The 15962-nt window shown below is 37.6% G+C and overlaps 1 protein-coding gene across 7 annotated transcripts in view; it reads right to left on the bottom strand.

Moving 5' to 3' along the window:
• The window catches only part of SENP7 (SUMO specific peptidase 7), a 44826-nt gene that overhangs the window by 14226 nt on the left and 14638 nt on the right, over positions 1-15962 (bottom strand). For 4 of the 7 annotated variants that reach the window (XM_056327328.1, XM_056327329.1, XM_056327334.1 and 1 more), the window contains 10 exons: positions 14555-14752; positions 10639-10754; positions 9739-9905; positions 8356-8716; positions 7630-7790; positions 6499-6645; positions 4946-4979; positions 3944-4117; positions 1423-1685; positions 261-394 (listed from right to left, as the gene is read on the bottom strand). In XM_056327328.1, coding sequence (XP_056183303.1) covers positions 261-394; positions 1423-1685; positions 3944-4117; positions 4946-4979; positions 6499-6645; positions 7630-7790; positions 8356-8716; positions 9739-9905; positions 10639-10754; positions 14555-14752 — 1755 coding nt within the window. Of the gene's footprint in view, positions 1-260; positions 395-1422; positions 1686-3943; positions 4118-4945; positions 4980-6498; positions 6646-7629; positions 7791-8355; positions 8717-9738; positions 9906-10638; positions 10755-14554; positions 14796-15962 lie in introns of all 7 variants that reach the window. The other 3 variants (XM_056327332.1, XM_056327333.1, XM_056327330.1) reach the window with 2 other exon arrangements.

Genomic DNA, 15962 nt, shown 5'->3' with positions numbered 1-15962 from the left:
CTTGTAGTCACAGTTCACAGAAATTCTCTAATCTGTGAGATTTTCTGTCATCCTGTAACACATCCATTTTGCCTGTTAACTATTAGGATGGAAAAAGGAAAAACTACATTCATACTTGGTGATATTTTAGATTACTAGAGCATCTTTCACCCAACACTTTCAAATCAACTAGAGAGTGGTAGTTAAGTCAGGGCTTTTATTCCAGCAATTTATTCAATTTGTTTTATTTTCACCTTCTCATTTATATGAAATATACTTACTTTTTAACTGCTCCAGCTTCTCTTACTTCTTTCCATTCTTCATTCAGTGCAGAGGACAAAGAGATAGAATAGCAACCACCACTCTGCTTACTCGCAAGGGCATAACTGGGCCTGGCCACTTCTCGTTTTGATCCCTACCAGAAAAAAATTGAAACAATATTAATAGTAAAAAGCATTATACAGCTTGGTACGTGAAAGAGAACACACAAAACCCAAGCCTGAAGCCCACAGGGGTACCCTGTGTCACTGAAGAGGAATCTTGCTGGAGGGCACAAGTATAAACATCAAGTACTTAGGCAAACATGCCACTGTGCAGACAATAAAAAAGTTATGTCCCTTTTAAAATGATGACAGGCCTTCATCTGCTCATAAACTCTCTCTTAAACTGTTTAAGCATTATTCAGCCAACTGATGCAGAATTGGTTTGGGAGAAGAAACAGGACCAGTTGGTGGAGTCAAGTATTAGACTGTCTTACTAGGAGCTGTGTATGCTTGGAAGGTTTGAAAATCTAGCTCTTAACAATTTGCCTAAAAATTATATAGATTTGAACCGGTTGGCTCAATTTTTAAGTTCCCAGTTTCACAGCCAGATCAATCTGTGCTTTCTACTGACAGGAACACACACATGTAATTTCTGAAGTGACAATGATGAGGGGTTGGGTTGAGACATTTACTCCTCGGAGGTGCATTAACACATTAACTCGCACAGCCCCATCTCCCCAGCTGCCTTAGGAATCATTTAACATTTCAAGCTGTGGAGGCCTCACAAATATGTCTAAAGGTGTCTGGAATGATACACAGTTCCTCTCTTGCTGCAGCCCCTCACTTCCAGCTCAACTGAAAAATGGCTCCATCACTCATTACTTGATTAACTTCCAACTTGCTGCCCTGGAGACACCACAGGGACAGGAATCCATGTGGTTCTAGGCATACGCAACTGTGAGTCAACCTAAAGCTTCAGTATTTGCCACCTACTGATGAGATCTATACACTATCCCTCCATGGACACGATCTAGTTTACGGTCAATCTTGCCCCAGTGTGAGAGAAATTACAAACTTTTTTTTTTAAGCTATGGATTAAGAAGGACAGCTGACCTGAAATTTACTACAATGTGTGAATGCCGACAGGTGGTGATGAATCAAGCAACAGCTACACACTAACCTGAACTGCAGGCTCACGAGCATCTGAGGTATTCTCTTTTGACATACATTGCTTTAGTAGATACTTATTGTAACTCATAAAAGAACTCTCTTCAGGAGAAAGGTCCTTAAATAAGGGTAATGCTTGCTTCAGAGACAAAATTTCAGGGAGATCCGGAGCTCTGTTCTTTTTGCTCACATCTGTAATCAACTCAGTCAGTCTGTCTTCTTCCCGTTCTGTGAGTGGTTGGGACAGTTCAAGAAACACAAATTCACTAGATATGGCTGGAAAAAAGAGAGAATGGATAGTATTAACATATATTAGTTATGTGATTAAAACTTGTCTGCATAGCCACAAAGGAGCACAGAGAGACAATGGCAGGAGAGGGAACCAAAATACCCTGTCACGTTCACCGCAGGGGCCACCAGCCCACCAAAGGCCACCTCTAGAAGCCCAGGGGAGCACCAAGGCACAACGGCAGGTAGGAACCCAGATTACGGATGGGGAGGAAGGGACGCCCAGGCTGGGTCCTTCCCAGGGCGGTCACAGGAGAGCCTCAGCCCCAGGGTCCAGACCTGAAACCCACCAAGACGAGCCAATGTCAGAGCACCCTCCGGACTGAGGGGGTTGCTGCTGGGGTGTGTGGCACACATGGTGTGATGCAGGGGAAAAGCATTTTGGGACTCACAGGACTTATTAGGGGATGTTTAAGGGAAGAACCAAAGGCGGCCAAAGGGGGGCATTTAGGTGATTCAGGGAGGAACAAGCATGGGGGAAAGAGAGGACTAAGGGCATAAAAAGGACCAGTTGCATCTAAATACTTTGCTGGTCAACACACTTGTCCAGCCACGTCTTGTGCAATGGTCAGCACAGTCTGTGTCATCTTATTAAATTCCTTTCTAACTCTCCTGGGTGAGGGACTCTATTTGATGCGTGTGTAGGGGTCTGAGTGCAGCAAACACATCAAGTGCACATGATTAAAAACAAAGATCAAGCCAAACTAGCTGAACAGGTGAAATGACCTGGGAGCCAGGAGGGTGATCAGGTCCCTAAGGGACAGCTCCGGCTGTGAGACTGCCTATGTATCTGTAAGGATGACAGCACAGAGGGGGTCAGCTATTGGGACCAGGGGAGTCCTGGCCACCTATGTGCATGCACAGACATGACAGTCTGTACCAGCAACTGGCACTGGCCTCTGTGGTGTGTGTGTGGGGTGTGTGCATGTCTGTGTGGGGGTGTGTGGGAGTTGTATTTTCTCACCAGTGGGCCTCCACCCTGCTCAGCCAGAGGGGAGCAGGAGGAGGCTGTTGGTGCTGTCTGTGTTTGTATGAGGCTGTGTATCTGTGTGGCCAGTTATGTATGTATGTGGTGCATGTGAGTGCTCTGTGTGCTCTACCTATTGGGATTGCGCCTTCAGCCTTGCTGCTGGTTGAACTTGGGGACATGGAGCTGCAGCAGCCTCACCCCTCAGGCTGTTGGATCCAGCCAAATACATTTTCCTCTAATATTAAACACACTAAGAAGGTAGAGTAGAATCGTATGAACCACTTCCACAAACTGTAAAACCATCACTGATTCATTTCTACAACTCTGTAAATACATTTAAAAATATTTAGTTACTACATATTTAAAAGGCATAAAACTGAAGGCAAAGAAACTTAGTATCAAATCCTGAAGGTTTTTCCTACAACAAGAATGTAATCAAGGTAAATAAAGCTAAGATTAAAGGTGCCTCACAGCTTCATTCAAATTCCACTAATGTCACTGGAAGCTGTGTCTATAGAAGCTATCAGTAACTGTGATAAACTCGTATCAAGTAAAGGTAACTCATTGCTAAAATTCCACTCAGTGTTTAATTTCAAACTACTCTTATGTAAAGTTAACATTACTTACAATTTTTCTTCATACAGGTGGTGACTGCATATTGTAAACATCCTGTTAAATTTCATACAGGCAATTCTGACATCACCATTTTGGTAGATGTCATTTTGCAATGATTTTGCCAGTGTGTGCTACTCTGAATATCTGAACAGAAATTATACTCTGTTTTTCTAGTGTGAAGCTGTGTAAAAACTAATAGAGCCAGTCCATAATACCCTATGGAGTAAATAGCCCATTTGGCCTTCAGTGGAAATAAAGCAATGGCCCGATGCAGTCTTGTCAAAGATCAAAATCACCCATTATCTTCCAAGCATTTCATCTAGCAAGTGCATTACTGTAAAGTAAGGACACTTAAAACATGCCATTTATTTCAAAGGGAGAGATACTATATACATAAGCCTAGATTCAGAAAGCCTCCTCACATAGATTACAACTGTGTTACAAGGTCTTTTCATAAAGTAGGAGTGATTTTGAATCACATTGTTAGATTTTTCTTCCAAATACAAATATAGCGAGGCATTTTGTAAAAGCAAAGCTGACCAACTTTCTTTAAAAAGCTACAGGCTTTCCTCAGTATTGCAGAACCACAACTGTAAAATGACCACTTTATTGACATGACATATGTTAGACCTTTTCATAGTGTTTCAGGGAGACTACTCACATGGCTTGCTGGTAATGAGCTTTCCCAATTGGGTTTCAATCTTTTCTACATAATCCACAGACAACCAAAGGAATATGATCATTGTTGAAGAACAGCCATCATCACTTCTCCACAAGCCAAACCTTCTCAGATTCAGAGTATCCACTGTCAGCTTAATATTCTTATTAAAAGCCACTGTAGAAAACAAAATTTATAATTGTCCATGGCTGTGAAAGACATGGTTGTTTTAAAGTCATACATGTTACAGTAATAACATGCTAAGATCTAAGTATGATCAGAGTGTATTAAAACAGTACTTGTAGATTTTAATCCTGGCATGACCTAAAACTGTTCAGGATTTAATACTTAAATCAGTTATATCAAACTATGTAAAACAGGTTGTGACGCCAAAAGCTAAATGTCTAAATACAGGATTCTTCATGAAAAAAACCTGTATTTTTGCTCATAATACACACAATTAATACCTACAAATATAGGAAAAAATATTACAGATCATGAACTCCTATCTGCTTTTAGTCAATCCAAATCAGAACTGTTCACAAACCTCCTCCTACAAGATACAGAAATCACACATCATCTTTGGAAAATGGACTGAGTAAAAATCTACAATTACATTCCTTCCAGCTTTAGTCAACTCACATATTTTTGTTTAATAAACCTAAAGGTCTAAAACCTTAATCTGAAAAGAATAATGTTTCACCTCAAAAACATGCGGAGTCATATTTACTGTAATTCAACACACTATATGGAGGAATGTGGGAGGCAAGGCCACTAAAACTACAAGGTCACCTTAAAAGTATAGGAAGCTGCTAAGTTATTAATGCTTACACTATAAACCAATACTTTTATTTATTGAAAAACTGAAATTTTAAAAGTTGTTTAATGTCTTTGTGAAAGCAAATAACATTATAAATTATCCATAATATAAATATATACTGAGTATTTTAACACAATACTTTAAAGATACAGTTAAAAGATAGCTAAAAAAAAAAAATCTCTTACCCTGAAATGGGATCGTAATATAATTGGTTCTAAACTGAAATAAGATTAAAAAAAATACAAATTAGTTTTATTTTTATTAATTGATTTTAAAAAAGCAAGATTTTTAAATTATCTGCATATATTTTTTTGTTTATAGCCAAATAAACTGAAAATAATATCGTACAATCATTTATGGTGGAAAAGACCCTTAAAATCACTACGTCCAGCTGTCAACCTGACACTACCGAGTCTAGTATGTCTAGTTGGAAACTTAACATTGCCTGTTTCACCTAAAACAACACTCCTAAATACATGTTGCAGAATCTAAATGACAGCAAAGTGACTTCCAGGGCTGCTAAGCACTGAGAAACAAGCAGAAAGTTGCAGAGCTGCCTACAGGCTCCTTAAGAAGTAAATAAATAAATAAATAAATAAATAAAATGAACATTTAGGTCAAAAGGAGCTTAGGTGCCCCATCATAAAGACTGTCAGCTGCACTATTTGAACTAAGGACACTATAAAAGGTCCAACACTGGGGTGTTATTTTGTTTTTTTGTATTAACCTTTGAATTAAAGGCCTTTACAGTTTCCACTGACACTGCTCCTATGTTAAAAAGACTTGGCTAAATAAATAACACTTTATTGTCAGTTTGACAGAAGGTTGCCATACATGAAGAGGAGATTTCTCTTACGTTACCACAGTAAACACAAAATAAATTGTTTTTTTCAAATGAAAATTTTCACTTTCCACCTAAAAGCACTGATTCTAAAACTATTTCAACTCATCCCTCAAATTATTTTGGCATATTAATTTAGGAAATATCCAAGAAATGTTTTCATTACTGCATGAGAACTGCTGTACAAAACTGCTGTTATGTGACAAGCTGAAATTATTACAATCCAAGATTTCAAAATGTCTTACTGTAAGCAAAAAAAAAAAAACCAACCACGCTGAAACATTTCTTTTTCAACTGCAATATACAGAATGAGCCTGGTCAAAGACCTGTTGAAACTCCTGCAGCTGCTATTCCATTTGAAGTACACCTTCACTCGTATTTCTACACCCTGCAAGCAGCATTTGTCTATGCACTAATGCTTTTAGTATTGGTTTTATGCTCTTAAAAGCTACAAACCAAGCAATGTTCTGTTTAAAAGGCAAGATCAGTGCATAGTATATATCTGAACTCTGATCACTATGGATTACTTTATTCTAGTATCTGTACTATTTCTGAGAAAAGTAATTTTTGTTTATTTCAAGTGACATTAACTCTAACATGGCCATTATTTTCTGTTAGAATTCATGAAAAGTTTCCTCAGTATCAATTCTGTTCCAGTACAGCATTAATACAGCATCTTTACCTCTAAAAACTACGGCCACAGAAAATCGCAGTCAGCTTTTCGCAGCAATCCAAACATACAAGGTAACGTACTACATGCTCCCTTGTTTAGCCAAAGCAATTTGATGCAACAGTAATCAAAATTTGATGCTTCCACACTAAGTACTAATAGCTTTGTTTAACCAGAATTTAAGTTTTTAAATATTCTCAAAATACCACCGTAGTAGAACAACTTACCCTAGCATGACCTGTTGACAACCATTTAAATTTCCCCATGTACAGACTATCAAATTCAACATCCAATGCTGGGTTCAGTTGTTTTCTCGGTGTGCTTCCAGAAGGCAAGCTGACAGGACATTTATCTTCAATTGACTCTGTTAAAAACTGGCATAAAGTATATTTACTACAGGGCATTAAATGAGATCCATCCTTCCTATAACCTTAGGAGTTTTCATGTTTGTAAGAACTTACTCCCAAAGCCAACTTCTGTAGAAAAATTTCATATTCAAAAGCTGTAAATTTTATTACAACCATTACTGACAGTGTCCTTAAGGGCCTAACAGTATCTCGCTCCACCTCCGAAGTTCCCATTGTCAGGACACAACCTTTGATCTTTACTAATCTAGAGCCAAGTAAAAACTCAAAACAACAGAGCAACAAAATACCCTCTCTTAATATCAAAGGTACAGGATCTGATTCAATGCTTATGATCAAAATGATGCAAATATGAGAAGAGGCAGCAATGGCTCTTCTGACTTGTTTCAAGATTATAGAGAGAGCCCACCTCCAGGTCAAAGCAAGCAGCACAAGACTAATCAAGTTCAAAACAAGGCAACAACTTTTATGCCTGGTTTTAGATTCAAATTCTACTGCTAGCCATGCAGGAAAGAGAACTACCCTACCTCTGTCTGCTGTCAGCAAAGATCCTTGAACTTTTCCATGCACTGAATTACAACAGAAGACTGGATGACAAGAAGAAACTACTGACTTGAACTATGATCAGTATAAAACGTTGAAAAAAACCCTTTTCACCGACGTATCTTCATCGTGTCTACCTCTAGCTCAGGTTACTATCTGATCTTTACTGTTTTGTAATACTAAATATTTCCAAATGTTTGTTTTCAAATATGAAATATATTGTACTTTGCAAAACACTCAAGCTTCAAAGCCAGAGATCTTCTCTGAAGACTGTCCAGAATTCTATCTGTGAAATAAATTACTGCAGCTACTACTTGTTGCTGGGACTAATCATTTCTGCTCTAAGCATTTCACTTCGGTCCTAACATCAAAGAAAAAAACCCAACAAAACAATGGAGAAATAAATTAAAAGGGCTGGCATAACAATACACAGGCCAAAATCTGGACTACCTGTTTTGTGTGACTTTCCTTCTTGTTTTCCAGTTGCTTTGCTGAGAAACAGAAGTCAGACTGTTTGTCTGTTTCTTCATCATCAGTGAAGTTATCCTGCAGCAGCAGCTCTGTGCCTTTTGGTTCAGAAGGTCCATCTTCATCATCACTGGAAAGGACAACTAAAGAGGAAAAAATAAGTATACATATATATGTATACAAGATGCAGATGAGACTATTTCATTCATCGTGGATTTCAGATGAGCAGTGAATTCTCTCTTGCAGTATGTAATATGAACATATACTGACCAAACTAGTCAAGATCTGTGTGTGTGAAAGGTCGTGCAACAAATACTGCTTTGTATCTTTATTAACACTTTTTACCCAAGATCAAAATTATTTGACTATTAAAAGCAACAGGCCACAACACAGCTGCTTCAAAGATAGAATATCTTTTCCCAGTTTAAGCATCATTAAGAAGTATAGGTTTGATTTTCCATTACCACAAAATCAACTGCAAAATAAGGATTGGAATCTACTCTCTATCCTGTTTCTCAAGACCCTCTGTGCTCCAGCAGAGGACACTGGCACTAGGCACTGTTCCCTGACCTGCACAATGCATCACAAACAACACAATCTGTCTTCAAACTTTTGTTCCATATGTTTCAAGTAGTCAGTCATGTATCAGTTCTCCTAGTACCTAAGCATACCAATAGCAATTGTCAGCAGCACAGATACAGTACATACTTGGGTCAACTGAAACAAGTTGCTGATTACCCCTGCAGATTCTGTTCCGCAGCTTGCTCGGGTACTGTGATGTGTCCTTCTTAAATTTCCTGATGGTATTAACTTGTGGTGAAATCACATCCTCACTGGTGGCAGAAAGCTGTTTCTCTGACAAATTTCTGGGAGGAGACTCAGAGCTAGGTTCCTCTGTGCAGCTGTGAACAGACCTGAAGCAGTTGTGGGTAGAACTGTTTTTATAGTCTCTCTCTAATGGCTGGGGAATACAATCTGGCACCAGAATTACATCAGATCTGCGAACTTGTCCATCCTCACAGAGCATTCTGCAGCCAGGGAACAGAGTTGAACTCAATCTTTGCTCTTCCTAGAAAACAGGAATTAGAGACAGGATATATGTTTATTTCTTGACTTTTCTAAGGCGGTTCAGATCAGTGATCGCTGAGACTTACCTATGTGCTAGACAAAATAATTACAGCTTAACACAGCTGCAGTTAGAGCTCATGTCAGGGTAATTTCTCCTTCCTTGTATTCCAACGGTTATTACATAAAGGCATAAGGTAAAACCTTTTAAATGTGTACTATGACCCCCATTCAAACTGAACAAGAAACTACTTCTGACTTTTTAGCAGCGCTCTCACTGTCTGATACTGAAAGACCAAGCACCAGTGCAAATTACTTTGTGAATGTGTGGCTTGGTCAACTGGGCAAACAGGACTCTGCAACCACCTACTTCTGCAGGGCTTTAATCCCAAGGTTATAGAGAATACTTTATTGTATTCAAATGCTTGAATACAAATAATATTTATATTGATAATTGATAAATATAAATTTATATTTAAATATAAAATCAGTTTGTATTTGACTGACTGATTCCCCTCAGTCTTTTTTCTTTTCTTTTTTACACACACACACACAAATCTTAATGAAAGGTACCAATAAAATTTCAGGGAAGAGTACAATAGACTGAGGAGGAAGGAGAAAGATGACACCTCTAAGATTTGCATAACCCCAGTATACTTCATAATTTTTCTGTCAAAGTCCCTAATTTGTTCTACACCATCTGTGAAAGAAGTTTCACTTAAGTAGCTAGATGCCTTATTTCCAAAATTGTTTTACTCCATGCTTCTGTCTGAAGAAAACAACGTCATCCATCTCTCATAACCTTTCTGCTACAACAAACATATTCTGATGTTGTGGACAGAAGTACATATACTTATTTTTTGTGATGCACCACTGAATTACTTTCTCTCAACAGGTATAAGGAGTATCCCTAAATACCTTACTTACTAGTATAATTCTTTTATTCTGAGTGTAGCTGCTGCTGCTACTGAAGCATGTGCACATGTGTGTACACAAACATATACATGAAAATTAAGTGCAACTTACAGACAGAAGTAGTGATTTTTCTGGAATGTGTGCATTACAATCATCAGAAATAAGGCCACTAGATCTTCTCTTCCTTTTCTCAGAATCAAAAGAGCCCAATTCCTTCTGACTAAGAGTAGTGTTCATGTTTCTGCTCCTCTTTTCCAGTTCATCATAGTTCTTGTTTTCTGTGTCAGAGAAAAAAAGTGATTTAATGGGCGATCCTTAAAAACCTTTGTATGTCTTCATATCTATTACGTCTTAAATAAAATGCATGGAAGCAAATATCTTCCGCAATAGTTCTTTCCTTTTTTAATTGTGTGGCTGCCAAAATATATTCCTTAAAGTAATTAAGATTATTATTGCACAATTAGTTAAGACAAGGGTATAACCGAATTCATGGTTCTCTTCCAAGTAAGAATCAGCACTCTGTACTTCTGTCTTTCATCTTCTGCTGGATGCAATATTCTCCATTTCCTGTTCTAATCTGCAAATATTACTAACCAGTATTCAAGTGATAGTAAATTCTCCCTGAAGACTCAGCATAGAGCTCATAATCTTTCAGCAGTAAATATAAATATTGTCACATAGCATAAACATTTTAGCAGGGTTCAGAAACCACTTGACCATTCTTAAATATATTACATTTTTGAGTATAAAAGACTTTATCAAATCAGGATTGTAATGGTGCAGTGGAGCCTTCCCTCAGTTTCCTTTCTTCTACAGATGTGATTCACCACAGCTTTACTCTTATTTGATCTATTTTCCGTATCTGTAAAAAAATGCATTTTGAAGAAACACACACTGCATGCAACACCTTTTATTTTTGTGCTCTCCTCATAATACTACACTAAGAAAAAAAAATTTCCCAACACTCCCCAAAATTCGTATTGAAATGCCAGATGATTACTCACTACAAACCTTTCTTCTGCAGCTCCTGTCTTCTGGAATTGCAGGCATTTTTTTTTTCTGGTTCCTTAGAAACCTTGGCCAATTTACACAGATCATCATCTGTCTTTCTCAGGCAATGCTTAGACCTGTAAAGAATATTAACTATGACTTATCTTTAATTTTGAAAGAATACTGAATAAAAATCCCAACAGAAAACAAGAATTGGCTAGACCACAAACTTCTGCCTCTCTCATAAACATGTGGAGCTTGGCAAATGAAACACAAACTAATTCAGTTCCTGTTGTGGAAATACACAGATACTTTAACATTGTTAATGAAACCGATGCTTCTAAAAGCTGCAAAGTATGAAAATCTGACATGATTGACAACAGATACTGAAATACTATTTTTCTGTAAAGCATGACTGCAACAAGAACACATGACAAGGAAAAAAAAAAGAAAATAACAGTCAGTTGAGCGTATCCTTGCCTTTTTCACAAATGCAGTGGGAATGAGGTAATGTAGTGTATTGTTAACTTAGATTTAGAACTGCTAATAGAATCCAGTGAGTAAGTTCCTGCAATGAGAAAAGATTTGAAATAGAAATTCCTGCTCAAAAGTGCCTGAAACAGTAACTTTGAAGGAGGCGAGGGGGACAGGACATGAATGAGGAAGAAACAGAAAATGATTACAGTAGGAGAAACTAGGCAACCTACAGGTTTTAGTTGACTTTGTAATTTCATTCTACAAAGAAGGACATGCAAGAAAGTAATCAGTTTTCTTTGGTTGGGTTTTTTATTAGTTTTTTTTATAAATAAGAAAACATATTCAGGAGGTACTGATAGTCTGCTCTTGTAAACATACTTTCATCAATTTCTCTGGAGGCTAGTTACAGCTGACAAAAAAAAAATCTACATAACTGTATTTTGGTTTCTGGTGTATGCATTAGGATAACACTTAGTTGTTAGTTACATTCAGTATGCAAGACTTCTGAAGATTTATCAGGGTTACAAGATAAAAAAACCTGATCTTCATGACCTCTGCTTCATTTCCTGTGGGAGTTTGAAAATAAAAAAGGAAATAATGATTTCATAGATAAAGCAATTTAATGCTGCTCTGGAACATCTGTTCCATTCCTCCTTTTGTCACCTCACTTAATCCGAATGGATTTTGTGTTGTTTTACAATGTGCCTAACTCAGAATGTTGCAGTCTCCAACTTCCAAAGAGCTAAGTGATCACCACAAAGACTGAAATCACTTCCAGCTGAGAGACTGGGCTCGTAAAGAACATCACCACAGGAGAAAACATGCTTGACATTTCTAACTAGACAGCCAAAACTGGACATTTCCTGAACAGATGCCTATTCATCAGTACCGTATCTGTAGATTAGTGTATCATTGCTCTTTGGGAGTACTATAAAGACAAATAAAGACTTCCAAAGCACTCTGATACTAGTGATGAACATTACATAAGCACTCTGAAGAAATTACTGATCATCTTTCCATTCACAAAGAATCATGAATTGGACAAATATACAGAAACATGCATAAGAACTGTTCAGTAAGTGCCATTATTCATTCCGTATATTGAACCAGCCAGGGTCTTCCATAGATCTGGCAGCTCTAGTTCTGAAATAACCTCAGTACAGAAAACTCTATTTTGGAACCCACAGCTCGCTCTCAACTCAAATATTTGCATTCATGACAGCTATATTGGTTTGACTGCCTTAAGATACCATACAAAACCATTAAGTGTTTTCAGCATTTGTTTTCCACCAACATCCCAATTCAGGCATTTCAACAATAGGAAACATTTCAGTAGGAATGTTTCAGCTAACAGACTTCCATAAACTTATTTACTCTATACACAAATTCTGCATATTTTATTTTCGCTTCCATTCTTCAATGATGACTCAGTTTAAAACGCACCTTTTAACAGGTATGTGCATAACCTAAGAAGCTATGGCAGTATATACTAAAGTGTTTTCAAGAGCCATGAGAAACAAGCAGGAAACATCTTAAACCCTTAAGTTTCTTTACATTTAAAAACTACCTCAATTTTTAGTTACACTGATAGGTCAGTGGTGACTTAAATGCCTTTCAAAATGGGTTGCAGTGAACAAGCAATGCAAAATTCTGTAATACCAAAAGCAAGAACGGAAAGAGGGAGCTCACAGCAAGTTCTAGCTGATAGAGAAAGGTTCACTTACTACCACCCTGTTGTGATCACACACAATTCTTTGACAATCGAAAATCTCCATAGTACAAACCTAGCGCCATTCTCAGTAAAACAGAGCACGCATTCTAGCTACTCTGATAATACAAAAGAATCTCTAAATGGCCATGTGCATACATATATGCATAACCATTATAAGGGGGAAGATTCTACTCTCCTCTGAAAGAAGAGACTCCCAAAAAAACAGTGCCAAGCATATCTTATACACAGACCTTAGTTACAGAGAGGCGACTAGACGTCTTTGTTGAAATAAAATTCCTACATTCTCCATTTCCCATGTGATAGTTATTATAACTTCCACTAATGTGCTAGTCATTGGGAAGGGGTGGAAAATCCTCCTGATGTTTGCTCCTGATAATAATGAGCCTTTTACATAATACATTAGAAAAGCATACCACAGGAACAGAATATTAATCCTTCAAACAATGAACCACTCCACATCTAAGCTGAGTTCACCAACTACTAAAAAAACTGACTAGTTCAAACCGTTCTTGTGCTTAACATAAAACTCCACAGCTGGCCTCCAGATATGAGCTTGAAAAAATGTGCAAGATGTTTCCTCAGATTTAGAGTTACATGTTACATTTAGAGTTCATGTTTTCCTCTCTATAAACCCACTACCTCCCATCATCCAAAACAATATCAAGTGGAAAAATCAGATACTAAAAATTATAGATCTTAAAGATCTACAGTCAGCCTTAAGTTATGGAAAACTATTTATTAGCAACAAATGTAATATTTCTAAAATGAGATAGTCTAATAAACTGTTCTAAATCCTTCATTTAAATTGCAACTTTGTCAGATTTATTTAAGAAGCAATGGAGATACCAACAGAAAAAGAGAAAAGACATGTTACTAATTTAGGTTCTCTAAGAAGTTAATGTATCAGAATGAGGAATCTAACTTACTTTTCTCTAGAATTTTTAAGATTACTTTAACCTGGGAACTACTGATCATTCCTGCCCTCACAAATTATTCTTCTTTTCCTTCCTCTATTTTCTTCTCCCAAATTTCTTGCTATTTCTTCCTGTGGATACTTTGCTGTTAAGCAAAGAAGTGGCCATAAAAGGCAAAAGGAAACTGCTTACTCTGAACTTAAGTGCCATCTTAGACCAACACAAATGTTATATAATTGCAGTATCTGATTTCTGCTAGTTTTATATGTCAAGCGTTACTGTGATGCTCAGTCAACCTAAACATAGGAAGAAAAGAGGAAAATAGATGTTAAGCAATGACAGGACACACCTATGGCTCTTAAAACAATGGCACTTTGTTGGGATTGAGACCACCAGTGGATTAATGTGAAAAGAAACGAACTATCACAGACAGGAATTTTGAGAAATTTGCAAAAGTTATTTGAAATCACGCTAAAACACATTAACAGCAACAGGAAAGCATGATTTTGGCTCTGGACACAAAACCAACTTCAACACGTTTATATTACTTGTAATCTTCACAACTCAAAACATTGATCTATTGCAAATGGAAATGCCTTCTATGAAAGTAAAGTAGGCTGTTAACATCAGGTATAGCAAATAAGACTCAATGCAACGCTAAAATGGCTCACTGGAGCAGCATGTTAGTTTGCACTCAGAAAGTTGATCTGCTTCAAGGCAAGAGTGTAAGCAAAATTGTTTCAGGGATATTCTTTTCCACTGTGAAGTTATGTCATTTCAGGAAGACTGGCAAAATCAGCAGTGAGTAACATACCTTTCAGACAGAAAAGAACTTTCATGAGGAGAATATAACATTTGACATGTCTTTAGGCTGGCAACAGATGATGAGGGTAGTTGACCCGACTGTAATTTGTCAGCAGCAGATAACTTTGCATCAATTCTTACGTGGCTGTCTATGTATTTTCTTCCAATTTTCGTCCTCAGGACATTCGTCAAGATAACTTTGGGTTGCCTGCCATATATATAACAGTAAATCATAAATACTGCACTGAAATCTAGAGAAAGAAACTTCTTGTTAGATTCACGTATCTTAGAGGCGCAACAATCATCAAACATCATTACCTTCAGTCCCTTAAGAACAAAACAAAATCCCACTAAGGAACTTAAAATCCAAGGTAAGCAGATAAACACAAAAAAGCAACAAGAAACCTGGCCATGTAATTTCACCTTAGTCAGATACAATTCACACTGCATTGCCTCTAACACATCATCTAAGTGTTGTTTAAAAACTGTTAAATGTTTATCTCCAAATAGCTTTCATGCAATATCTGTGTTTCTCAGAACTATAGAGCAATTCTGATTTTCCTGCGATCAAGAAGCCTCCAGTAAAATAGACCAAATTTTCTCAAGCACTTAGTCAACAGGTAGAAAAGTAGCACATACACAAAAGGCAGCATTAGATTTTGCTCCCCTCAATTTCCAGGAGGCATTCTAGAGAACAGCAATAGCAAGGCTCAGAAAAAAAAAAAATCTGGAAGTGTTAGAAGAAACAAGCACCAAAAATAAGCTAACCAGAAATATGAAGATACAACTGCCCACTCCAGCACACGTGTAAGAGCAAGCACAACTTACTTCATACAATGCCACTGCAGCCAGCTTGTTGCATAGCCCTTGATTTACCCATTTAGTTTCTGAAACTGTGATTTAACTTCTACACTTCCATTGCAATTTATTTCGGCTTAGGACATAACATCATGGCCTTTATTGAATCTGTTCTGAACAACATTTTCTTTTGGGTGCTGGCTGCATAATTCTCCTGTTGTCTGTATTCACCCACAAAGCACACCCCAGCACAGACCACATGATGTCTGGGGAGCACTCGGGTCTCCTCCTGCACCAAGATGTAGATTTGGTTTTTAATCAGGAGAATACCTTGCAGACAAGATGTTGCAGAGGCATACAGGTGATTAGCAATGAGGATGTGATTGAGAGGAAAAGTAAAACAGATGAACACCATAGTCTGGACATAACCTCCAATAAAGGGAGTCTCTGAAGTCTTTCGCATCAGAAGCTCAGAGAGAAAACTCAAGTGACAAAAGCATTCATTCTAGCCATACTTTTCCCTGGGTATCTGCAATTGACCACTGCTTGGGGGCACAGGGGAGGAAGATGCTGGACTTGATAGGCTTTTCTTCTGACCCCTTATGTCAATTCTCCTATTT

This window comes from Falco biarmicus, chromosome 2 (assembly GCF_023638135.1).
Source record: "Falco biarmicus isolate bFalBia1 chromosome 2, bFalBia1.pri, whole genome shotgun sequence".
Taxonomy (NCBI): Eukaryota; Metazoa; Chordata; class Aves; order Falconiformes; family Falconidae; genus Falco; species Falco biarmicus.
Note: the sequence above shows the minus strand (reverse complement) of the source record. Positions and strands in the feature narration are given on the sequence as shown.